General features: G+C 41.3%; 1 protein-coding gene across 1 annotated transcript; it reads left to right on the top strand.

Moving 5' to 3' along the window:
* Positions 1 to 496: 496 nt before the first annotated feature.
* Positions 497 to 19,937, top strand: LOC123771004 (ribonucleoprotein PTB-binding 1). The gene is made up of 6 exons (XM_045763197.2): positions 497 to 880; positions 8,074 to 8,321; positions 8,643 to 8,825; positions 16,755 to 16,845; positions 17,331 to 17,839; positions 18,418 to 19,937. Exons 1-6 carry the CDS (start codon positions 529 to 531, stop codon positions 19,363 to 19,365), a joined length of 2,331 nt encoding a protein of 776 aa, XP_045619153.2. The 5' UTR covers positions 497 to 528; the 3' UTR covers positions 19,366 to 19,937.
* Positions 19,938 to 26,483: the final 6,546 nt, after the last annotated feature.

Genomic DNA, 26,483 nt, shown 5'->3' on the forward strand with positions numbered 1-26,483 from the left:
CGGGCCGCTCCAAGCAACAGCCTGGTGGACCAAGCTCTCACAAGTCAAGCCTGGCCTTGGGCCGGGCTTGGGGAGTAGAAGAACTCCCAGAACCCCATCAACCAGGTATCAGTCAGGCTGTTGGTGCTAGCAGTCAAATCGGAAAAGGTGATGCACCCCGGCTGATTAAAGATGTTTTAACTTGTAAATTTTTCTCTTGACAGCTATTGATGTGTTGGTAATTGGCTCACATTTGATGGTGGGGTAGGGGAAAACCTATTACGAACCATATCATTAAAACTAATTTGCACGGATGATCACATAAAATATTCAACGAATATCTCTAGACTCCTGGGGACAATGACTGCAGGTAATAGGCAAGATAAATATCATAATTAATACATTGAAAATGTTGTAAAACGTTTGCGTATCTGAACGTTAAAACTATTTCTCCGGGCACGTTAGTGTGCGCGCTACAGTGAGAACATGGTTTCAATAAGTACTGTGCACTCACAACACACTGTATCCACCATACACCCTGGCAACACTATGTCTAATCCGTGTCCTCCCACGCCATCTATTACTGACGCTTGCATTTCTTTTTCTCACCTACAGGAAGTGCGGGAGCTTTTATCTGGGTACCTGGTCCACAGCGTGCAGCTACAGCAGTCGAATGGGTCAGCGCGGGTGCTGCTAGCCGAGCCGGAGGTCTTGGAGACGTGGGCCAGGTCAACCCATCACACACTTCGGGGTCACAAGGTCACCATCTCTCCTTCCAACACGGAGGGGCTACTGTGTTTGGCCAGGCTGCCCGTCGACTGCACGGAAGAGGAGTTCGGTGGACTCGTGAGCTCCCTCGGCGAAGTATCCTATTGCTTCCTCATGCGCTCAGAGAAGACAGGTGAGATGTCGTGTGGTTGGTGTGTGTGTGTGTGTGTGTGTGTGTGTGTGTGTGTGTGTGTGTGTGGTTTGTGTGTGTGTGTGTGTGTGTGTGTGTGTGTGTGTGTGTGTGTGTGTGTGTGTGTGTGTGTGTGTGTGTGTGTGGGATGTGAATTTATTTATCAGTGTTTACCTATCAGTGATTATGGGAAAGTGTTGTCTAGATTTTTATGTTTTACCTGCTTGTCTTAATGTACCTGTTGCGTAATAATTTAACTGTTCTCACTGTCTGAATTCTTTGTCGAGTCTGACCACAAAGTTGTGGATGAAGATGGCTTCTGCGACTTCTTCTTTCAGGGTGTTCCACTTATGGCAGGGTATACCTGGACCATACCTGGAGAGGGTTTCGAGAGTTCTTCTACTCCGAGGTCGGGAACTTCCTTATATTTCTTCGACACATTTGCGTTTCCAGTTTATGCTCTCGCGTTCTACTTTCTCTTACAGTAAAGAGGCTGTTCCTTTCCACATTTTTAATTCCCCTTCAGTATCTTCTATGTTGTGATAATGTCCCCTCATACTTCAGCCCTGTTAACCCTGACCTTAATAGTGTGGTGTGGTGTAGTGTGTGACGTTTTTGTTTTGAATATATTTTCACTCGGTCGTAAATATTGTCCCTGAAAACAAATCCTGACATGACACCATTAGCGTTGCTCTCTCAGTTCCATCAACTACCCCCCCCCCTCACCCCCTTTTCACTGCCCGTCTCCCCATCTGTCCTAGCGTCACCCGCTCCCTCACCCATTAGGCCGTCCCCCTGCCTCCCTATACTATCAACACCATCACCACGTCATTAATTCTCCGGGTGCTGGGGTGTCCGGGACAAGTTTGAGGACTCCATTAAGATAAGGCCAAGGCGACTCACCTCCTCGTACTGATGGGCGAGCAGATACCACCTGTGCCAGGAAAGCAGGCAGCCAGACAGGGAGCTCAGCCAACCTCAGCGCTCCCTGTCTGCTCCCCGAGGCCAGGCTCAGCCTAAGCCTGGCCGGGCTTGGGGGAGTAGAAGAGCTCCCAGAACCCCATCAAGCAGGTAACCAGACATTCAGCCCAGTAAGAATCTAGGAAATCGTGAGAGCCACAGTCTACATCCACAGTCTACACAACCATTCAGCCAGCAAGACGATCAACAAGTCAGAAATCCATGGAAGATTTCGAAGGTCCAAAATATATACACTACAATAAATTAATAAAGGGATTGCTGAAAAGACCCGGTGAAGAGTAGACATATCATAGGCCCAATCAGAGAACACTGTGTTGAATATCAGAGGCTCACGGCTCTTCAACCTTTCACCATATATTAAAAAAAAAAACTGTCGCAACAAAAGGGAATGTTTTCAAAAGGCATTTAAAGAAATGTCTGCATGAAGTACCGAACCAGTCAGGCTGTAATGGACATGAGGGCCTGCGAGCTGCTTAAGCAACAGCCTGACCCATCAAGTTATCGCTAGACAAGCCTGGTCCAAGGATAGGCTTCGAGAATAGAAGAATTCTCGAAACCAACTACAGGTAACTACAAGAATAGATGTAAGATATTGATAAATATTGCTACATAAATCGGTTAATACGTTTTCTCCGTCCCTTCTTCCTCCTCAAGCTCAAAATGATTGTTGACCAAACCACACACTAGAAAGTGAAGGGACGACGACGTTTCGGTCCGTCCTAGAGCATTCTCAAGTCGATTGTGAGAATGGTCCAGGACGGACCAAAACGTCGTCGTCCCTTCACTTTCTAGTGTGTGGTTTGGTCAACATATTTCAGCCACATTATTGTGACTCCTCGTCTGCTCAAAATGATTCTCTGGCACACATTTCTCTGGCGTGTAACTACTTGCCCTCGGGGGCAATGCCATCCTCCACTCTTTGTAACAAAGTTATATCTAGACCGGGTGTGTATGTCTTCTCCTAACTCAGCCATCTAGCGACATTAACTGAGGATATTGAGTCAACATCCTTCCCCCCCCCCACACCCTCTGGCTGGTGTGGGGTTGTCCATAATGTAATCATTCATGTGCTAACTGGCCATGTGTATTGTTCCTCTACAATGTCTTGTGAGTGTTGAGCCGCAGCTCCTTGGCCCCGCCTTCGTCGTCAATATTCTGGTATAGTGCCTCGTACTTTTATATCAATATTTGATATCATGTATGGAGGGAGGCTTTCACATTCAACTTACTCCTGCTCTCACTCACTCACTCACACACACACACACACACACACACACAAACACAAACACAAACACACACACACAGTTATAACGCTATGAATAATGTATGACTGAGGAAAAGGGTCATTGCTTTATACAACCGGCGGCTAGAAAGGCGGGATCCAAGAGCCAACGCTCGATCCTTCAGACACAAATAGGTGAGTACAAGGGGACACAGGTGGAAGCTGGGTACCTAAATGAGCCGCAGATATATTAGAAATAACTTTTTCAGTGTCAGAGTAGTTAATAAATGAAAAGCATTAGGAAGTGATGTGGAGGTTGACTCCATACACACTTTCAAACATAGATATGATAGAGCTCAGGAACCTGTACACCAGTAGATTGACAGTTGAGAGACGGGACCAAAGAGCTGCAGCTCAACCCCCGCATGTAAGACTAGGTGAGTACACACACACTTTTCCCTGTTACCAAGGAGTAAATAGGTACCTGGGAGTTAGACAGCTGTTACGGGCTGCTTCATGTGTGTGTGTGTGGGGGGGGGGGGGGGCAAAAAAAAAAAAAAAAAAAAAAAAAAAAAAAAAAAAAAAAAAAAAGGTGATCGTTGATTGACAGTTGAGAGGTGAGCCTAAAGAGCAGAGCTCAACCCCCGCAAGCACAACTAGGTGAATACAACTGGGTGAATACACACAAACACACCTGTACATCAGTTGATTGACGGTTGAGAGGCGGGACCAAAGAACCAGAGCTTAACCCCCGCAAGCGCAACTAGGTGATTACACACACAAAGGCCTCGTGGCTGAGTCAACAGCGCTCGAGTGTCGTAGTCCTAAGGGGCCGGGTTCAACTCCCGGCCGAGGCAGAAATAAACGGGCAGAGTTTCTTTCGCCTGATGCGTTTGTTCACTCTAGCAGTAAATAGATAGCTGGGAGCTACGACTACTTCCTGGGGATATGTGTGTGTGTGTGTGTGTGTGTGTGTGTGTGAGAGAGAGAGAGAGAGAGAGAGAGAGAGAGAGAGAGAGAGAGAGAGAGAGAGAGAGAGAGAGAGAGAGAGAGAGAGAGAGAGAGAGAGAGAGAGAGAGAGAGTGAGTGAGTGAGTGAGTGAGTGAGTGAGTGAGTGAGAGAGAGAGAGAGAGAGAGAGAGAGAGAGAGAGAGAGAGTGAGTGAGTGAGTGAGTGAGAGAGTGAGAGAGAATGAATTATATGTAGCAGACATAGAGGAAAAAATAAATCGGTAAGAGAGGCGGGGTCCAAGAGCTAATACCTCGAGTACACACACAAAAGTTCTCTTTTTATTCATTAGTTAATTTTAACACTCATTTGCCACTGCTGGGAAATTCGTTGTTCTCTCTCGTGCTTAACATTCTGACCTTTTCCGCTTAGTCAATATCACTGACGTATCGTGAATATTGATCAGATTCTTTGTTTCTTTTTTATATTATTTTTGTAGCGACATGAGGTTGAGTTCCTTCAACCATATCCCAGCTTTCTCTGGCCTGGGACCGACTTTGTGGCAAACCTTTATATATGTATATTATACAAATTGTCTAACGGACATTATTAGGAACTGATTCCTAGTTCCTAATCTTTAAAAAAAGATTAGGAAAAGTTCCTAAAAAGTTCTTAATCTTGTTAAGTCTAGCACTTCTGTAGAGTGCAGGCAAGAGAGATACATAATAATTTACAAACGGAAAATATTAGAGGGACTGGTTCCGAATCTGCACACGGAAATAACATCACATGAAACTAGTGCATGGCAGGATGTGCAAAATAATCTAATTGAAATGTCGAGGTGCAATAGGTATGCTGAGAGAAAACTATCAACACCAAGAGCCTAAGACCTTTCAACACTCTCCCTCTACGAATAAGATGCATAACTGGCCGACTTCAAACGGTGTTTAAGAGAGAACTCATAAACACTTCCAAACCTGATCACATGCTGTGAGTTATACGTCAGGCTGCGAGCAGCCGTGTCCCAGTTTGTGCATCAAAATAACATAAAAGAGCGAAAGATAGGAAGTGCAGAATAAAACCAGTGAGGAACATCAGAGGTCCATGGCTGTTCAACACCCTCTCAGCAAGCATTAGAAATATTGCCACAAAAGTTGATGTCTTTAAGAACCATTTAGATAAGTTCTCGCAAGAAGTTCCGGACCAACCAGGTTGTAGTGGATGTGGGCTTGCGGGCCACTTCAAGCAACAGCCTGTTGGACCAAATTATTACAAGTCAAGCCTGGTCCCAGTTCGAACTTGGGGAGAAGAAGAACTCTTGGGACTATCTCCAGGTAACAGCCTGGTTGAGCAGACGACCAGCCAGGAGGTCTAGTCAGAGACCAGGCACAGACGAGGCCCACGGGAATGTCGATTCTCGGAAGCACCACATTAGATGATTTAATTAACTACTTGTTTAGTTAAATGAACTTTAGGGTTCAGTTCCTGAACCCATTATGTGCCTCAGTAACGCCGCCTACCACCGTCCATGGGATGGGTATGGGGTGCATAATAAATGACTAAACTGACTAAACTCTCGAATTTCTTGTTATTTGTTCAAGACAAGGGTTCCAGACTACTGATTACTGGCCTTCTGTGTGTCCCACCCTTCTCTCTCTCGTCTGATTTCCTATAATCGGTCATGGAAATCGACTTAAATTGTTCACTCAAGAATTAACAAAAAAAAACTGTGCTGTGTGGAGGTTTACATAGTCTCTTCTCTCTAGAAATGCTACTAGACTCTTCAATATCTTTCCCATCACCTCACATGGTATGCAAGCAAGGAACACTGGCCTAGTTGAGTGGCTCCTGTATGTCTCATGTATATTGGTTCTGTAGTGGCTGCCTTCCAACTTTACAATAACATTATACACCATCGAAAGCAGCAGGCACCGTGCTTCTGCACCATCTTTTTGTAGTCGTGGTGAGATTATGCTTGCTTCAACAGCCTTTGTCGTGCAGTGTTGTAGCAGATGTCTCTGTACCTCATCTCTTGTGATCTCAGATTAAATTTTTTGTACTTGTGCTTGCACAAGTACAAAAGTACAAAAGTAAAAGTATAAAAGTACAAAAGTACACAAGTGCAAGTACTTCTTGCACTTGTACTTGCACAATCTCAAGATAACCTCAAGATTGTGTTGATTTGACAAACTAAATTAACCTATCCTAACCTCCCTAGGCCTAATACACGATATCCGAGGCCTAATATAGTTCATATGTGTGCTATATTAGGCCAAGGAATATTTGTGTTTGTGTGTTTGTTTTTTTGTTTGAATATTTGTGCTTCATTTATATGAAAAGAATTCTTTACTAGTCAGTATATTTATGTCTAAAAACTAAGAACGTACGAATTCTGATTATTAACGATCGTTAACTAGGAACTAAATAGGAACTGTATAACCAGGAGGATAAATTGTCTAACATACACTCTCACACACACACACACTCCCAGGAAGCAGCCCCCACAGCAGCTGTCTAACTCCAAAATACATCAGGGTGACAATAAAAAAAGGGGCATCAGGTGAATGAAACTGTCCATTTGTTTCTGCCTCGTCCGGGAATTGAGCTCGGGTCCTTAGGACGATGGTGAGAACATTAGTTTTACTTTATTCTGCTATTAAAGAACTTTTTTTTACTTCGTTTAAGATGAACAAGAGAGAGAACGATGTAGCACTCTCAAGCGGGTGTTGACTATTATCGTTAGAATTAAAGAAGCATCACGCGTTATCGATCTTTTATGGTTCAGAAAAAACACTTAGAAAAATGAAAAGTAATAATGGAGACTTTCCTGTCTTTGTATGAAACAATGACCTAATATGAGACTATTATTAGGCTCATATTAGGTCATCGCTGTTGCTGTCACTTCACCTGTCTCTGTGTTCCCCTTGTCTCTTATAGCTGTTTCTCCACTTCCTTGCTATCTTTTTTTTACACTGTTCTTTCTTGTTCTTCCCCCCTTTTTTCCCTTTTTCCCCTTCTTCCCTTTTCACCCCTTTCTCACCTATCGTTTCCCTCTATAGTTTTCATCCTTTTCTCCCCCCCCCCTACCCCTTTTGTGTGTGTCTCCTCCCCTCTCCTCTCTGTCTTGTGTCTCGTTGGTAAAACTGTTATGCAGTATAACTTCGTATTTCCTGAGCTCTACTGGCCATTTTGAATATGCAAATATATGCCACGGGGTTTAGTGAGTTATGAAAGTCCCGGGCAACATTGTAAGAGCCAGACGCTCCCTCCCTCTGGCCTTCTGGCTCACCCGTGACGACAGTTCAGTCTATACCCTTCATTGTTTCTCTTGTGATGTTGAAAAAGCACTAGCGTTCGTCTTTGTTTCTTGAGAGAACTATTTTGGTAATTGGGGTATCCCAGTAGGGATCCATTTGTTTTCGCTCGTTTCCAGACGATAAGTTGAGAAAGCTGGAGCGGATAATTTTTTTCAGACTTGAAAAACGATTGGGGCGATATTGGGCCCTCCGTCCCCCCCGCCCCCCACTCCTTTCGGTGCCCCGGGGGGAACTAATCCTATCTGACGTTGGGGATTGCTCGTCGCTTTGTGCTAAAGTTGTTGGGCTGGAAAGTCTTTCTTTAGATGGATTTTTCTGTAATATATTTCGTTACATTTTAGGTGATACCTTGAGCACATGGAATAGGAAAGAATGATTTTATTTTTAATTGCAATTCTTGACCTCTTTATTAATATTATTATAATATTACTGTTATTACACTTAATGATTGAAGTAATAATAGTAGCAGCCTAATGTGGTAGTAATAGCAGCAGACGATGAGTCACAATAACGTGGCTGAAGTATGTTGACCAGACCACACACTAGAAGGTGAAGGGACGACAATCGACTTGAGAATGGTCCAGGACAAACCGATACCTCGTCGTCCCTTCACCTTCTAGTGTGTGGTCTGGTCAACAATAGCAGCAGCAATAACATTACAAATATTATTCCTGTAATCACCTTTATGATCACTAACATTGCATTAAAATCATGTGTACCGGTGTGCAGGAGAGAGCAAAGGCTATGGCTTCATCGAATACGTAACAAAGGAAGTGGCACTTCAGGCGAAATCGGTGCTAGATGGGCGGGAGCTCCGGGACACCGTGCTGGTCTGCGACTGGCTGGACCCCAGTCACGTCACCTTCGCCTCCCTCCACTCCGCCTGCCTCTACGTCGACCACCTTCCCAAGGACTACAGGGACATGGGCGAATTCAGGAGAGTCTTCAGTAAGGTCACCAATCCACCATATTGCCAGGTTAGTAGGCGTTCAAAGCCGCAAGGAAGATATGTTCATTGAGGAGGAAAGTGTCTTCAGTTATGGTGGTATGCCTTCCACGGACTTTTAAGACGGGAACGGTCTCTAGTGTTATGAGAGAGTTGTAATTATTGACTAGCAAGTATTCATCTAATGTTTTCTAGCAGTAGTTAACGTATTGCGGATTTCCTCCCTCTTTATCGTCTTTGAAGTCTAATTTTACTACTGTACTTGATGAGGTTAAATTTGCTTGAACTCACTTTTGAAATCACTTTTGGAAGAGTGGAATTCAACTGATGTGTTTGCCGTCCGCCCCCACAGATCGCAATGCGTAACGGGGCGCTGCAGGACTGGGGGCTGGTTGAGTTCATCGACGCCGAAGACGCCGAAGAAACCCAGGCCACACTCAACAACTACAAGCTTCGTGGCCACAGTATCCGCGTCCAGTACTGCATTCCAGGGGTCAGGGCCATCAACATCTACATGAAGATCCTCAACGACCCGGTTAGTAACTGTTCGGTAGAGCAACGATCTCGCTTGCTCAACGACCCGGTTAGTAACTGTTCGGTAGAACAACGGTCTCGCTTCCTCAACGACCCTGTTAGTAACTGTTCGGTAGAGCAACGGTCTCGCTTCCTCAACGACCCGGTTAGTAACTGTTCGGTAGAGCAACGGTCTCGCTTCCTCAACGACCCTGTTAGTAACTGTTCGGTAGAGCAACGGTCTCGCTTCCTCAACGACCCGGTTAGTAACTGTTCGGTAGAGCAACGGTCTCGCTTCCTCAACGACCCTGTTAGTAACTGTTCGGTAGAGCAACGGTCTCGCTTCCTCAACGACCCGGTTAGTAACTGTTCGGTAGAGCAACGGTCTCGCTTCCTCAACGACCCTGTTAGTAACTGTTCGGTAGAGCAACGGTCTCGCTTCCTCAACGACCCGGTTAGTAACTGTTCGGTAGAGCAACGGTCTCGCTTCCTCAACGACCCGGTTAGTAACTGTTCGGTAGAGCAACGGTCTCGCTTCCTCAACGACCCGGTTAGTAACTGTTCGGTAGAGCAACGGTCTCGCTTCATGCAGGTCGGGATTCAATTCCCGACCGTCCAAATGGTTGGCCACCATTCCTTTCCCCCGACCCATCCCAAATCCTGTTCCCTTCCAAATGTTATATAACTGTAATGGCTTGGCGTTTTCCCCTGATAGTTCAATTCAATTCTTATATTAATATGATGGGATGGAAGTAAAGAATGGAGCAAGGAAGAGGACAGGAGGAATAGGGGGGGGGACGGAATAGGAGGAACGGACGGAAGAAGACAAGTGGGCTGCGAAAGGGGGTGGGGAGGGTAGAGAAATGATGTGAGAGGAACATATTATAAATGATACAAACCAAAAGATAAGAATAAATTATACTCTTAACTAGTTGCTCAAGTTTAAAGTTCGGTGTTTATATATATATATATATATATATATATATATATATATATATATATATATATATATATATATATATATATATATATATATATATATATATATATATGTACACATATATACAGGAGTTCTTACATTCTTGAACAGCCACTAACACGCATAGCGTTTCGGGCAAGTTCTTAATACAATTTTTTTCCCGGACCCGCCAAATCGTTTAACAACCAGGTACCCATTCACTGCTGGGTGAACAGAGGCTACAGTTAAGGATTGACGCCCAGTAAATCCTGGCCAGGATACGAACCCCGGCCAAAGGGCTCTCGAAACGCCAGGAGAGGGTGTTACCACTTCGCCACTGGGACTGCTCATGAAGACATTTTGTATTACGTATGTACGCTCATTTTGGGACTAGTCTTTAATCCAATTTTGTACTCAAGAAAAAAAGATGGGATTTTTTTTTTTTTTTTTTTTTGTTATCTGTGACAGTGAGGCTTTGAGCTCCATCCCACACTGCTAGCCCCTGATAGCATATTTCATAGTTTGTGTGCGGTCACTACACGTATCTGTTTCTCTCTCTCCACACTCTTTTCTTTTTCTTTTAGCAATTTAGATTCTTTGGAATACCCTTCTTAGTGCTGAAAATTGTTTTCTTAGATTTTTTAATGAACCGTTCAGTAATCAGAGGATAATGTGAATGTCGGCGTAGAGTAGTGAGACCTTCCTTCCAGACCTTCTCTCCACGCCTCCCCCTCCAGGGTCCCTCTCCAGGGTCTCCCTCCAGGGTCCCCCTCCAGGGTCTCCCTCCAGGGTCCCCCTCCAGGGTCCCCCTCCACGCCTCCCCTCCAGGGTCTCCCTCCAGGGTCCCCCTCCACGCCTCCCCTCCAGGGTCTTCCAGGGTCCCCCTCCACGCCTCCCCTCCAGGGTCTCCCTCCAGGGTCCCCCTCCACGCCTCCCCTCCAGGGTCTCCCTCCAGGGTCCCCCTCCACGCCTCCCCTCCAGGGTCTCCCTCCAGGGTCCCCCTCCACGCCTCCCCCTCCAGGGTCCCTCTCCAGGGTCTCCCTCCAGGGTCCCCCTCCAGGGTCTCCCTCCAGGGTCCCCCTCCAGGGTCCCCCTCCATGCCTCCCCTCCAGGGTCTCCCTCCAGGGTCCCCCTCCACGCCTCCCCTCCAGGGTCCCCCTCCAGGGTCCCCCTCCACGCCTCCCCTCCAGGGTCTCCCTCCAGGGTCCCCCTCCAGGGTCCCCCTCCACGCCTCCCCCTCCAGGGTCGCCCTCCAGGGTAACCCTCCAGGGTCCCCCTCCAGGGTCTCCCTCCAGGGTCTCCCTCCAGGGTCTCCCTCAGAGCCCTACCTACCTACCGGTCCTCCCTCCGATCCTTCTCTTTTGTTGACCATTACCATATATATGAACTCCTTTATCCTAGTCACTGCTTTGGAAGGAAAACGATGGAGACATCTATCTGATGGTTTGGCCTGGAGACGAGGTGGTGTGATGGAGACCTGGTGGTGGTGGTGTGACGGAGACCTGGTGGTGGTGGTGTGATGGAGACCTGGTGGTGGTGGTGGTGTGATGGAGACCTGGTGGGGGTGTGGAGATTCGATGGTGACTGTGATTCATCACCAGGCTGTGATTCATCGCCAGGCTGTGATTCATCACCAGGCTGTGATTCATCGCCAGGCTGTGATTCATACGTCAGCAACATAAATATAAGACCTAACCTAACCTCTCCTAGCAATCCTAGGCCTAATATAGTACATGTGCTATATTAGGCTTAGGAATATTTAAGTTTTGCTTTTAGCTTTATTTTTTCAAACTCTTGATATAGTACAGAAAGTGATGTACTGGCGGTCCATCACTACACATTGGTACTTTCGACCAAATAGTTACTATAAGTACTTTCATTTTAGGAGGATGGGTTGCAAATCTCTCATACACGTATCAGTCCTCTAGTGTTGAGTGATCAGACCTATAACGTCGAATGTTGACTATAGTTCCTGGGTCAGTTTAAATTCATTCATCTCTCTTTCACCAGCCATCTGGATAAAAAAAAATTGCAGTGAATTGGGACCATTTTCTCACCACATAATTGGGACCATTTTCTCACATCACCTATAACAACGTCAGGTCGTCGCCTCTGTAACAAAGGTCAGGTCGTCGCCTCTGTAACAAAGGTCAGGTCGTCGCCTCTGTAACAAAGGTCAGGTCGTCGCCTCTGTAACAAGGTCAGGTCGTCGGCCTCACTGTAAACACCCCACTTACGATTTTTCAAAAGCCTTCACACATACACACGGCAAAAATTGCGCTCATTACTCTGCTTGTCAGCAGCTTGAGAGTAATGATTGCACGAGAATCGTAATTTCCAGCGGGATAAAAAAAATTATTTTAACTTGTGGAATGACTTTAATTCTAACTTCAGCAACGCTGTTACCTACAAAGCTGTTGATGTGACGTCGATGCTGTCACTTTGTTGCCCTGAAACCAACCCACACACCTTTCCTATGGGTTACCTTACACCTCAAGGAAGCACCTTGAGGTGCTTCCAGGGCACAGCGTCCCCGCGGCCCGGTCGTCGACCAGGCCTCCTGGTTGCTGGACCAGACTATTGGACGCGGCTGCTCGCAGCCTGACGTATGAGTCACAGCCTGGTTGATCAGGTATCCTTTGGAGGTGCTTATCCAGTTCTCTCTTGTAGGTAATCTGACACACACTTAAATGTGGTCATAGTGTAATAACACATTAAAATCAAGTGAATATAGAGGCAATTCTCACAATCTTTTGGATGAGGTTCTCTCGTTTTACGTCACCTTCTGCCCTTTCACCTCTATGTGGCCTCTAGTAGGGGTTGTTGTTGCATCTCTCAATCTATGGGGCAGAAGATTGTTTATGAGTTCCACAGCCCAATCTTTGGTCTGTGATCACAACAGACCAATCTTGGGTCTGTGATCACAACAGACCAAGGATCACAACCAAACTGACCAAGTGAGATAAGAAGACATATTTCCATCATTAGGTGGATTATATGCGAATTATTATTATTATTATAAGCTAATGGGAACATGGTTCTAAAGAGGTAATTTCCTAGTGATAATCCTCCTCTAAAGGGTAACCTGGTTGCTTTTGCTAGCCCTATTCTCTCTGGGCTAATCCTTTTACCTGCTTGATGGGGTTCTGGGAGTTCTTCTACTCCAAGCCCGGCCCGAGGCCAGCCTTGACTTGTGAGAGTTTGGTCCACCAGGCTGTTGCTCGGAGCGACCCGCAGGCCCACATACCCACCACAGCCCGGTTGGTCCGGCACGTTTTTTTAGAAAACAGTCCAGTTTTCTCTTGAAGATGTCCACGGTTGTTCCGGCAATATTTCTTATAGTCGCTGGGAGGACGTTGAACAACCGCGGACCTCTGATGTTTATACAGTGTTCTTTGATTGTGCCTATGGTACCTCTGTAGATTTGGGACCTGGTCCTCCAGTATTTTCCATGTGTATATTATTTGGTATCTCGTCTCCTTTCTAGTGAGTACATTTGGAGAGCTTTGAGACGATCCCAATAATTTAGGTACTTTATTGCGTCTATATATGCCGTATATGTTCTTCGTATTCCTTCTATTTCAGCAATCTGAATCATGTTGAGCAACAAGATCATGTTGCTCTTGGCGCCAACATGATCCTGGTGTCTCTACAATGTCCTCAAATGCTTTACACTTGATGCCTCTAGAAACTTCCGTAGTGATCTTATTCCCACCACAAAAATTATCTGGGTGTGCGGCTGCTCCTCTTTTATCTCAATAACTGTGAGGTCGGCTGCGGGTAAGCAAATATGACCGGATATTTGCATGTTAATGCCACACTGCATTCTCTTGCACCCGGTGCTTGGCCGAGCTCTTGGTGAGACGGTGGTCACTGATTCCTGGGCCCCGCCTCTCTCCCTCGTGTTGACTTCTCCACGTTTTGGAGCGGTTGCTTCTAGATGTCACTGATATATCTGTGACATGAAGGCTCTCGAACACTTTGAGCTTGTGAGAGGCTTTTGTCATTTGCAAGTTTTGCTGTCTAATGGGATATATATACACGACTATTTTGCCAGCAGCTATCCTGACAAAAACATATTCTGAAGTTACAATGCAAGTTGTATGTTTTGCACAGAAATAGTTACCTAATGACTGGCGATGACCTAAATGATATTCACCAGTTTCCTTATACTCGTACATTACTCTTTGCTGGTTCCTTTAGTTACAAGGCTAGTGGGTTACATACGCTGGGAGCACAAATGTCTTGAGCGGAGTACAAGGGTTGGTACTAGAGCTATCCAGGTTTTAGTAATGTGGATGACTTGAGAGGGAATGAAATGATGATGATGCAATGAACAAATCCACAAGGGCCTTGATGAGGGGTTCGAACCTATGCGCTGGATGTTCCCAGATGTGTTCTAGTCAACTGTAAAACTAACAAAAATAATGAGAACAAAGAGGCGACTGAGATACCATACAAAGCGGACATGGCACACTCCGTATGTGGTCTAAAAAAAATTAGTACAGATCTTTAAAACGGACAAATGCAAAGTTATGAGGGTAGGAATAGGAGAAAACTCATACAACAATACAAAATGAAGGCGAGATAGATGTATGTTTGCATCAGAAAATGAGAAATCTGCGAGTAGATCTCTTCAGAGGCACATGTTAACAGACTAACGCCAACTGGACTCTATATACACACTTTGCGAGACCCACTTTTCATAATGTGGCCCCAGCATGGAATCCGCATTTGAAAAAGCATAAAACCAAACTAGAAAAGGTCGAAATCCAGCAGACACACGAATGAAAGTTAGGCAGTTGCTACATGCTGCATCCTGGGAATGTGTTTTTTACAAAAACATGTATACAGTGGTACCTCGGTTTACGAATGCTCCTCTTTACGAACTTTTCGGGTTATGTGCCGGATTTCTTCGGAAAATTTGAATTGGGTTACGAACTTTACCTCGGGACACGAGTCTGTTGATATGCGTATGGCCGACCTAGCGCGTGGTGGCACGGCGATCGCACCTCAGTTTCCCAGTGCCTCCCGCCTTGTGACTATCCCGTCTGAATTCTTTACAAGGATTTACAGTTTTTCGGATTTTTGGCTATTTGAACATAAAAGTTGTTATTATATATCTCGCCATGGGTCCCAAGAAAGCCAGTGATAAGTTTCAAGGCAAGAAAACACATGTGAGAATGACCATAGAGGTAAAACAAGAGATCATTTGTAAACATGAAAATGGTACACGTGTTGTTGAACTAGCTAGGCAGTATAACAGATCTTCAGGGGAGGAGGAGGAGGAGGCAGTAGAGGATGTCCCTTCCTCAAAAATTTAGAAAATGTGTGCAGTATGGGAAGAACTGCAAAGTTTTGCTGAAAAGAATCACCCAGATAAAGCTTTAGCAGGCCGTTGCATTGATTTTATTAATGACAATGTGATGTCTCACTACAGACAAATGTTACAAAGAAGGGAAAAACAATCAAGAAAAACAATGAGAAAATCAAGCAGTGAGCCAGTAGCAGGTCCTAGTGGTATGCAGGCAAAATGTGCCAGAGAGTGCACCCCAGAGAAGTCCTCACTGCCTGATGTTATAATGGAAGGGCTCATTCCCCTTCCAAACAGTAACTCTCCCTCCTCCTCCTCCTCCTCCTCCTCCCTCCTTACCATTTCCATACGCCAACAGGATTCATCAGTAAAGGTAAGTAATAACTTTTGCATACTTTTTTAGTGAAGATTTGGGTAAATTGGGTATAAAATTTACTTTGAAGTTAATTTTTGGGGGGAGTCAGGAATGGATTAATTCATTTCCCATTATTTCTTGTGGGGAAATTCGCTTCGGTTTACGAATTTTTGGGTTATGAACTGTCTTCAGGAACGGATTAAATTCGAAAACTGAGGTACGGGCGCCTGACAGCTGAGTAGACAGCGCTTCGGATTCGTAGTCCTGAGGTTCCGGTTCGATCCCCAGTGGAGGTGGACACAAATGGGCAAAAAGTTTCTTTCACCATGAAGCCCCTGTTACCTAGCAGTAAATAGGTACCTAGGAGTTAGACAGCTGCTACGGGCTGCTTCCTGGGGGTGTGTAACAAAAAGGAGGCCTGGTCGAGGACCGGGCCGCGGGACGCTAAGCCCCTAACGGGGTCTAAAAGCTAGCAGCTCTATTCTGCAAGCACAAATGATAAACATACATGCGTGTCTGTGTGCGCCACACAAGTGTAATGTGTATTTACAATTTGTGTCTGCAGACACAAATTGTAAATACACATACACATGTTTGTGTGGCACATACACATAATCACTCCATTTCCTTGCATATGATAATTGTTTTTGAAATGCTATAATTAATCCATCCATTAATCCATAAATCCTGTATAGTATTGATATTAATTTATATTCAGTCCCCAAAATGTTTCTCAAGGATTTTTCTTCGGCATATTGCAATGAAACCCTTGAGGAATATAAAGTTACACTATTATGTAAATAATTCGAAAGTATTCCTGTAATTCTCTATTAACTTTAAGCAGTTCCTCAGTGAATTCCAAGTAAGTTGACATCTCTCTCCTAAACAAATTAAGTTAATGCAGAGTATACTAATTGTTCAATTTACCTAAATAATTTCCAGGCAAATCCTAAACATTGCAGTTTATCTCAAATGTCTCTGAATTATTACCAAAACTAATGGTAAATAATTACAAGCATTTTACTCCGTTACTAATCTCAGATTATTTGACACAAAACACTAATTAAATTAGCATAAATCTTTCAACAAGACATTTAATAAAACAGTACAAGTAATCCCATGGAATCCAACAAAAGGAGGTCCACAAAACATAGAACTCTGCAACTGCATAACAAATATCTCTTCTGTCATAAACAAATCTGCAAATAGATTTTGCAGCCCCACTCTACAGTACATCACCGAAAATCTTATCTACACAAATCCTACCCTTTTCTGCCACTGCAAACTTAAAATGCAAAAAACATCAGTATCGTATACTTTACAGGGTCTCAAAAAGAAGTCTGCCCTCCTTCCCGAGCCGCCAGCCAACAAGGTGTTCTCACAACTCCAGAACCTAACCAAGCACAACCCAGCATGTGAGTACAATACCACCATTTTTTCGTTGGAGTACCTGCACTCGATGGTGGTGATTGTATCCAAAGGGGGTAGTGTGGTAATGTGTTTACTAACATTTAAAATGTGATAGAATCTATAGTAAAGCTTAATGGTATTGAAACCCAGAATACATTTCTTTGACCAACTCGGCAGTCTATCTAGATGATCTTGGAGTGGGTCTAAAGTGTTTCTCTTTCTTGACTTTATTAATACAGTATTGCATAATTCACAAACACTGACATGTTGAAGTCTACACCTGTGGTTGGGTCATTAACATTCAATGAAGTCCTAGGACTGATCCTTAAGAAAGATAATTTGTTACGTTTCCAATCTGAGTGAGAATATGTGATGGTACTTATTGTCAGTATACATAATTAAACAGTTTATTTAATTCAATATTTATTAAAAGCATGTGTGATATACATTAGTGCAGGAGTGAACATAATTGTATCCTTTGTCACAACAGTCGCGACCAGCCTGCAGAACATCATCTTGACACAGATCCAGAGTCTGGGCGGTGGGAGAGGTGAAGGGCCAACCCCTCCACCTCCAGGACCTCCCAGGTGCCAGAGACCACCGCCTCCAGTCCGCCCTCAGACTCATGTACCCACGCACCCACCACCTCCACCTGCATCTCCCACATCAAACAATGGCCTCAATAGCAATGCCCAGGCCGCTCTTGTTATTCTCCTGGCGGCACAGATGCAGATGCAGCAACAGCAACAGCAACAGCAGCAGATACAACAACAACAGGCACAGTGTGTTTCAAATAATAATCTACTTGCCAGCCCACAAGTGCTGAACCTGCTACAACAACTGGTGCAGCAGGGAGATCCACAAACACCACCCCATGGTACAGACCCCAGGAATGGCTACTCAAAGAACAACAATAATGCCAACAGCAATTCCACCACCCCTACCAAGAACAACTATAGGAATGGCTATAGTAAGAACGGTGTTAGTAAACCTACAAAGGTAAGTTGCAAAACTGACTTTACACACTGTTTTGTACCTGCATTATTCCAAATATGTTCAATATAATGTTACCTAAAAAGAATTACTATCTTCAGTTAAATCTGAGGACAGTGTGTGATTAGCCAACCCGTCCTCTTTAAAAATAACGTCACTTTTCGCTCGTATGCGCGCTATGGCCAAATTTGGACGTAATTTTAAATGAAATCGACTCACAAAAGTGACGTACTGTTCCGTTTTCTGTTTGAGTCGTCTGGCTTACTCGGTAAGGTTAGAAAAGGTAACTTTCCATTAACGTTTTTCATAACGTTTTGAAACTTTGAGAATTTCCAGCCCACCTAACCTATCAGAGGACCCTTAACTTACTGTTGTTGAAAAAAAAAATCCCAAATTTATTTTCATTGTTTTTTCATTTTCAAATTACGTCCACTTTCGGCCATACGGGCAAACGGCCAAAAGCGACTTTATTTTTAAGAGGACAGGTTGGATTAGCAACTACATACAAGTAAAGTACTGTATTATAATCTTTTAACACATTTTGATATTGCTCGTATCGTTCACTAATAAAACATTGATTACAGACACCGTTACTTCCGACACCGGCATCGGGAAACTATAGTGGAGGTTCATGGGATGAAGGAGGTGCGAGCTCAGGTGGTGGGGAGTGTGAGGGGGGATTGGCCCCCCTACTTTCTGGTCTTTTGACTAGTCTGCCTGGTCTTAACAACATCAAATCCAACAAGGACGATTTGCAGGGAACCATCTCCACACTGTTGTCAAATGCCCACAGTCTGCAACAGCTTCTGGGGACCCTCACTCCAATGGAACAGCAGCAGCAACAGCAGCAGCAACAACAGCAGCAAGCACCCCCTCCCCCTCCCATTTCTGTTGGACAACTACCTATGGTTACTGCAGCTTCCATGCTTCCTCACACCCACATTACCACCACCGCTCCACCACCTATGTATCCCACAAATCCCCTGATGTCCATGTTGCTGACAGCTGCTGGCCAGGGCCCCAAAGCTGCTCTCCTGGGTGAAGGACCCCTCCGCCATGACCATGCCCCTACATTCCTTCCTCCACATCTGGCACCCCCATCTATTGAACAGCCTCCTCACCTTGGACCCCCCTCCTTGGAGCAGCCTCCACCTCCCCCACCAATATCTTCTGCCCCAGCTTTCCTGTTTGCCTCACCTGTTTCGTCCCGTGTGACCACCACCTGGTCTCCCCCACCCATGGCTCCTCCACCCACCCTCATCCAACCACCTATCCTTCACCCAGCTGCCCTTTCCCACCATCCCCGTCTCATCAATCCCTTATATTTAACTCCAGCCAAAAGCATGGGGCCACCCCAGCACAACTTCGGTCCCCCTGGTTACAGCACACCCATCGGTCAGAAGCGCAAGTCCAACCACATTCTGCCATCTCCAGAGCCCAGCCCAGAGAATGGCTATGTGGGGCAGCACTCCCAGGGCATCGGTGGCCACTATGCAGACTCTTACCTCACCAAGAAAATGAAGAAGCACTGAGAACATTGTCCACACCTCGCACACTGTGCAAACATACACAAACACATATTCACACTAACACTGACTCAACGACATGGTATTACATAGCTCTTAGAGGGTTTCTTCCAGTTGAAATATACAGACGTGTTGCATTATTCTGTGCTTTAGATTGAAGAGTGTAAGGCGTCCTTGGTGGATGCAACAGATGAAAAGCTGTCGCTCTGACATCCACAGAATACGCCCACAGTTTTGATACATGTTGGGACCAGCTTAATGAAGACAAGGGTTAGGGACAACAGTGACGGGCTTTTTAGAGGCATTCTAGTTAGTTGTTTTTTGAAAACTCGCAAAGTATATTGGGAACTTATAAATACTGTTTAGTTTCATGATTATATTTAAGAGCATTATAAACAGGTGTATAGCAGGATAAGCAGCTGAGATTATCGGCATTATAGTTGGATACCAGTTGTACAGTTCACTGTATAACAAATTATAAATTTGAGTGTTAAGTATATATACAACTCTATAAAAGTCAACACAGAGAGTTAAGTATATAAATCTACATATACGATTATGTTTAAAAACTATATATATATATATATATATATATATATATATATATATATATATATATATATATATATATATATATTTTATATATATACACACATACACAGTTCAGTATATAATCAAGGTATGATGTGCAGTTCAAGATAAATTCAAAGAATTTAAAAAGTTCTGCATATCCTCTACAGTACAGTACAGTACAGTACAGTACTGTATATCAAAACCTTCATTCAGCTCCGGTGTAGACAGTTCAACTTACACAAAACAAAGTGCCTTTCAGAGCAAGGTTAGTCAATAATTTAGCTGCTTTTTAATTTATTCAGACAATTTGTGAATATCGAATTTCTGATGAGAGGTTTTCTATGAAATCTTATTTTCATACTAGTGTACTAAAGGTGACTGAACGGGAGCACTTGTATACACTGAAGTCTGTTGGTTGCCGGCCAGGAGCTTGTTTGACAAACATTAAAGTGTTTTGTAAGCTTTATAGCTATCGACTGTTAATTTTTCATTGTGGGAAGCTCTTATATTATCCCTCAGTTCGGCGTTTGTTCAGAAGTATACAAGGTACCGTTACCATATTAAGCATACACCCACTATTTACAATGTACTGCTATGCCATACAGTTGAGGGCATTAGGTCACAGGTGTGTGTGTGTGTGTGTGTGTGTGTGTGTGTGTGTGTGTGTGTGTGTGTGTGTGTGTGTGTGTGTGTGTGAGATTACTCATAAGCATTGAGGCATTACTTATATGGTTTCAGTCACTTGAGTGGAAGTAACTTATATAAAACGCACTTATGTCAATCAGTTGGTGCATGGCAAGATGAGTGTACCAATCATACTCAATGGGGAATGACCACCTATTCAAGTTACAACTTTCTCAAGTGGCGTAACTATGGCTTTTGAGGTTATTCTGTGTTAATTTCTTGTTGATTATTTTCCTGTTTAGTTCTTTTATCTATCTAACTAGGTCTCTTGTATCTTGGTTTAAATGGAAGAGGATTTCTTAGAATTTTATATTTAAGGTTGAATTAAAGGACAAAAACTTACTGTATAATGTATTACACATTATATTTTACACAATGTTTCGAACCTACAAGGTTCATTCTTCACATGAGAATGAATCTTGTAGATCTGAAACGTTGAGAAAACGATGATATAGTAAGTATAATACATTATAGAGAAAGTTTTTGCTATTTTAGTCAACCTTGAACAAATATAACATTCTGAGAAATCTTCTTCCAATTAAACCAAGATACAAGAATACTAGAGGAATGGAATCATAAACAAGAAAATAATCAACACGGAATATGCAGTCATATTCGATGAAACATGTTAAAGTGAAAACCTGCTCCCAACATATATATATATACATTATATATATATATATATATATATATATATATATATATATATATATATATATATATATATATATATATATATAAAATAGCCAGAAGTGCATTACTTAGCCTAGTATGCAAAGCTCGATTTGCCTAACAAGCAAGAGTGATTTTCGTTATTTTCAAACATTTATTTCCAAATTAGTTTTTTTCCTAACAATATTATTATAGTTGGTACATGAATCACTAACTTAATTTAGGTTACATCTGGTAAAATATCAATATTATTAGATTTGTCTAAAAAAAAAATATATATATATTGTAATGGAAAGCTTTGTCATTCAAAATGAAAACAATAAATGAAAAGCTTAATTTTTCAAGAAAATTGGACTTATTGGGCAACTTGGCATATTGGTTATTATATTATATATATATATATATATATATATATATATATATATATATATATATATATATATATATATATATATATATATATATATATATAATGATGTACCTAGTAGCCAGAATGCAGTTCTTGGCCTACTATGCAAGGGCCGATTTGCCTAATAAACCAAGTTTTCCTGAATTTATATGTTTTTCGACATTTTTTCCTATGAAATGATAAAGCTATCAATTTCATTATATATGAGTTAAGTTCTTTTAATTTGAGTTAAAACTAATGTAGATATATGACCGAACCTAACCTAACCTATCTTAATTATATTAGTTTAGGTTAAAGTCAATAATTTATGTTCTTAACATAATATAATAATAAATTTCAAATAAACCAATTGGAAACAATATTTTGAAAATAAAAATCACTCGGCCTATTAGGCAAATCAGGCCTTGCATGGTAGGCCGAGAAGTGCGTTCTGGCTACTAGGTACGACATATTATATATATACATTATATAATATATATATATATATATATATATATATATATATACATACATACATACATACATACATACATACATACATACACACACATACACACAATGAATATAATATGTTTTTCATGTTTCGTGGTTACTCCGTGGCTCTGCAAAAATCATGTGGAAGTATACTTGGGTACAAGGTAATTTAGAATGTGAAGTTGGTACATAAAGTACTGGGATGATGTTATGTACGGAGTAGGAGCCTTGTGATCAGTGTGTTGGAGACACGTAATATCTGATCTCATCAGTCCCGCATGATGTGTAATACTTGCAGGCCCTCGACGTGCGTGGAAGGTGTGCACTCGCTGACCTCTGAGGGCTTTCTGATGTTTGCTTAATTCAACGCAACATTAAGTTTTTTTTAATGTTATTTAAGAAAGAAAGCAGAATTACCGTAGCATTATTAGGATTATAAAAGACGTGCTAGTTAGTGAAGACTATTGAGACAATGACTGTTTGAAATGTCAAAGCTCGTGACTTTTCATGTAAACACAAATTTAGATTTTAGCATTGCATCTTCTCTCTCTGTCCCTAATGTGAATTATTATCAACATATCCATTGGCAGAACTAAAGAGTTTGTAAATAAATATGAGGTGATGAGCAAAAGTGATCCATTAATAGGATATCATTTTCTATTTATAGTTATATTAAGCTAAAAATAATCTGTTTCTGTTACTGGGTCATTTTGGCCAACTCCCTCACAAGGGTTGTGTTAAAACATGTGTCCTCCTTGCATTGAACTTCAGGGAACATGGTGAGTGTTACAGTTCTGTGTTTCTTATCCTCAGCAATTTAGCTGGACATGTTATCTGAGGGTTATATTGTATCTTCTTGCTGGGGATCATGCTTAGATTCTCATTTACAGTATACAGCTGCTACACGACCAGTGATGGTGGGTTTAAAGGCAGAGGGATTTGTTCTGATTCACAAATGCTTTAGTAGGTGAAAATGCCTTAACTTAGTCTCTAGTAGAAGAAATTCTGTGGTAGCTGAGAAAGCCGATACATACCTTCAGAAATCACTGGTCAGTGGCAGGCTATTGTATGGGGTACAGGGCATTAGTAGGAGTAAGCTGTAAAGTTAGATGTATATAAATTCTTATATTTCGTACTATATTATTTTCTAGTTACTATTGGCCTGTTTTTGTCAGAAATGTGTTCAGTGGTGTGAGGCAACTAAGTAATTCAATGATCTGTACTATTGCAATAATTTTTTAGGAATATGTTTATTCTTTTCAACTGGTTATAGTGACGTAGATTAATCATACTAGGTAATGTGTGATAGTGCAGGAACAAAAAAAAAACAAAGAGTGGCTAGAAATCTTTCCTTAATTGCAAAGAAAAATAATATGAAAGCCTTTGTGACAGTGCAATGTTTACCATACAAATATTCTGAGTATTCGTTCCTGCACTGCCTTGTGTTACCTCGGGCCACTGCCGTCAGTGTAGTGGCTTTCTTCACTAAGCTGTCATCTTTCTAACCTACATCTCCCTGGCCAATATTCCCACAGTTATTAAGAGTGAATCAGTTATAGACAATCAGATCTGTTGACAGGATGGGGAACTGTACTGCAGGGACAAAATCCTGCTGACCACAGTGAAATGAACTACAGTCAAATATAAGTGGGTATTAACTATTTGTCAGAATTTTGATGGAAATATTGGCCCCACAGAAATTGCCTTGCTTTCCTCTTTTTATGTTGTTGATAATGTTAACTTTTTTATTTCTTTATGCAGTTGTTCCATTTGCATGTATATTTTTAAGTCAAACCAGGAATGCCTTTGATCCACCTGACCGTGAGCTTTGATAATCTCTCCATATTTCCTCATCAATGATTTTAGTTTAAACATTAGCATATAAACGATCTGTGCCTTAAAGGCTATATGCAACTAACTTGAAATTTACAGAATTAAAAAGAATAAATTGGATTGCAAAACAAATAAGTAATGTAGTGATAATTTATTTACTGTTCTGATTTACCAATGATTTGTTCTGATTTGAGGTGACCTTAAAATTTCTGTTGTCACCTAACGTTATCTATATAACATGGCTCCTTGTCTGTCAACAAACTATTACAATGCCTTGGTAAATACTTGATCAAGTTCCACATTTGAACACTTGTGCACTACACTACAGCTGTCCATTTGACTCCTCTAAACAGAGAAAATGTGGTTGTGTCTTTGGTTTTGTGTATTCATTCCCACAAAATGATCTGCACCGGTAAGTGATATCCTGATTCATAATTAACTTACTTAAGATTGAATTAAGAGGAATGTAATAGTTCGTGGAAAAAAGAGGTATGGGCTTTAATCTAACTCTCTCAATCTCAACTCAAAGTTGTGTGTTTTATAAGATAAAACTAATCACCAGCTTTTGACTGAAACATCTGTTATCTATAAAGTTTTACCTAGTCCAGCTTGGGGTAATCGCATGAACTTGCAAAATTGAAAACATTCGCAAAAAGGTGCTGATAAACAAGGTTCTTATATCTCAAATAAAAAAATATATCATATTTAGTTGCATATGACCTTTTAAAAACACACAATCAGTCATAACCACAGTCGTTAATAATGCCAATTGACATTAGTAGAAATCTGTTAGTTATTTACGACACATATTAGCAGCGTGTTTATATAAATTCTGAAGATTAGTTCCTGTCAAAAACTGGTGTTTGCGACTACTTTAGACATTAACAGGATTTTCTCCTGTCTATATTAACAACAGTTTGTACTATATCTTTACATAAATACAGAATTAACTTTAGCCTTCAGAGGACTATATATCAATATAGATATATATTTTCACATTGACCGTGTAATCGTAGGAAAATATATTCCACCTAGTGCGAGCACAAGTCAGTTGAGACTGAATTATCAAATCCCAAGCTTGGGATACCAGGACAGTCAAACCAACACCCAGAACTCATACAGGAAAGAGACCTTTCATATTGTGTGTGTGTATATATATATATATATATATATATATATATATATATATATATATATATATATATATATATATATATATATATATATATATATATATATATATATCGTACCTAGTGGCCAGAACGCACTTATTGGCCTACTATGCAAGGCCCGATTTGCCTAATAGGCCGAGTGATTTTCTTTTTCAATAAATTGTTTCCTATTGGTTTATTTTAAATATTATTATTATATTATATTAAGAATTATATAATATAATTATATTATAATTATTATTATATTATATTATTATAACTAAATTATTGATTTATTTATGTTAGTTTAAGTTAGGTTAGGTAGGGTTGGTTATGTTTGGTCATATATCTACATTAGTTTTAGCTCAAATTAAAAAAAAAATTTGCTCATACATAATGAAATGAATAGCTTTATCATTTCATAAGAAAAAAATGAGAAAAATATTGAAATTCTGGAAAACTTGGCTTATTAGGCAAATCGGGCCTTGCATAGTAGGCCAAGAACTGCGTTCTGGCTACTAGGTACAACACATATATATACAGTATATTGAAAATATTCAAGTGAATGCAACATTAATTTCTATTTCATTTAGGCCTTGACATACAGTCAAGGTATAATGGGCATATTAAACAAGGTCTGGTTGGTCATTTAGTTTTGGTTGAAATCATTAATTTATTATTATTATTTATATATACTGTGTATATATATATATATATATATATATATATATATATATATATATATATATATATATATATATATATATATATATATATATATATTTGCTGTCCTTCGGTAGATAATTCTTTTTTATTTTATATTTATATAATTAATATGATTATTAAAATTGATTGTTGGGATTATCATGGAGAGCGTTACAATTAGCCAACTCATAATTTTTCACGTAGCTCTTAAAAATTAATTTTATTTAACCCTTAGGGCAGCTTGTATGCCAAAAATACAAACTGCATTTAATGTCCTAAAATATTTTATCACACGAGACTTTCAAAAATCAAACGAGAGTCTTGAAATAATCATTAATAAACCGAATTCATTGGCTGTCAAAATTTTCTTAGTTTTATTTCAAGCATATCTTAACCATAGTTCAAGGATATCAAAGACGTTGACTAATTTGGAACAATGGATGATTGTCTAACGTTCCCAATTTCTTCCTATTTGCAACGCGCCATAATAACAAATACCTACATACATATTTTAAACTTGGTTTATTGTTGCAGATAGGAAGCTTCTTGTTTATCTTTGGCAGATAAAAATTGTCATCCTAAAATTAGACAGCGTCTAGGTTCCTGACCTAATGACATATTGT

The sequence above is a fragment of the Procambarus clarkii genome, chromosome 65, assembly GCF_040958095.1.
Source record: "Procambarus clarkii isolate CNS0578487 chromosome 65, FALCON_Pclarkii_2.0, whole genome shotgun sequence".
NCBI lineage: Eukaryota > Metazoa > Arthropoda > Malacostraca > Decapoda > Cambaridae > Procambarus > Procambarus clarkii.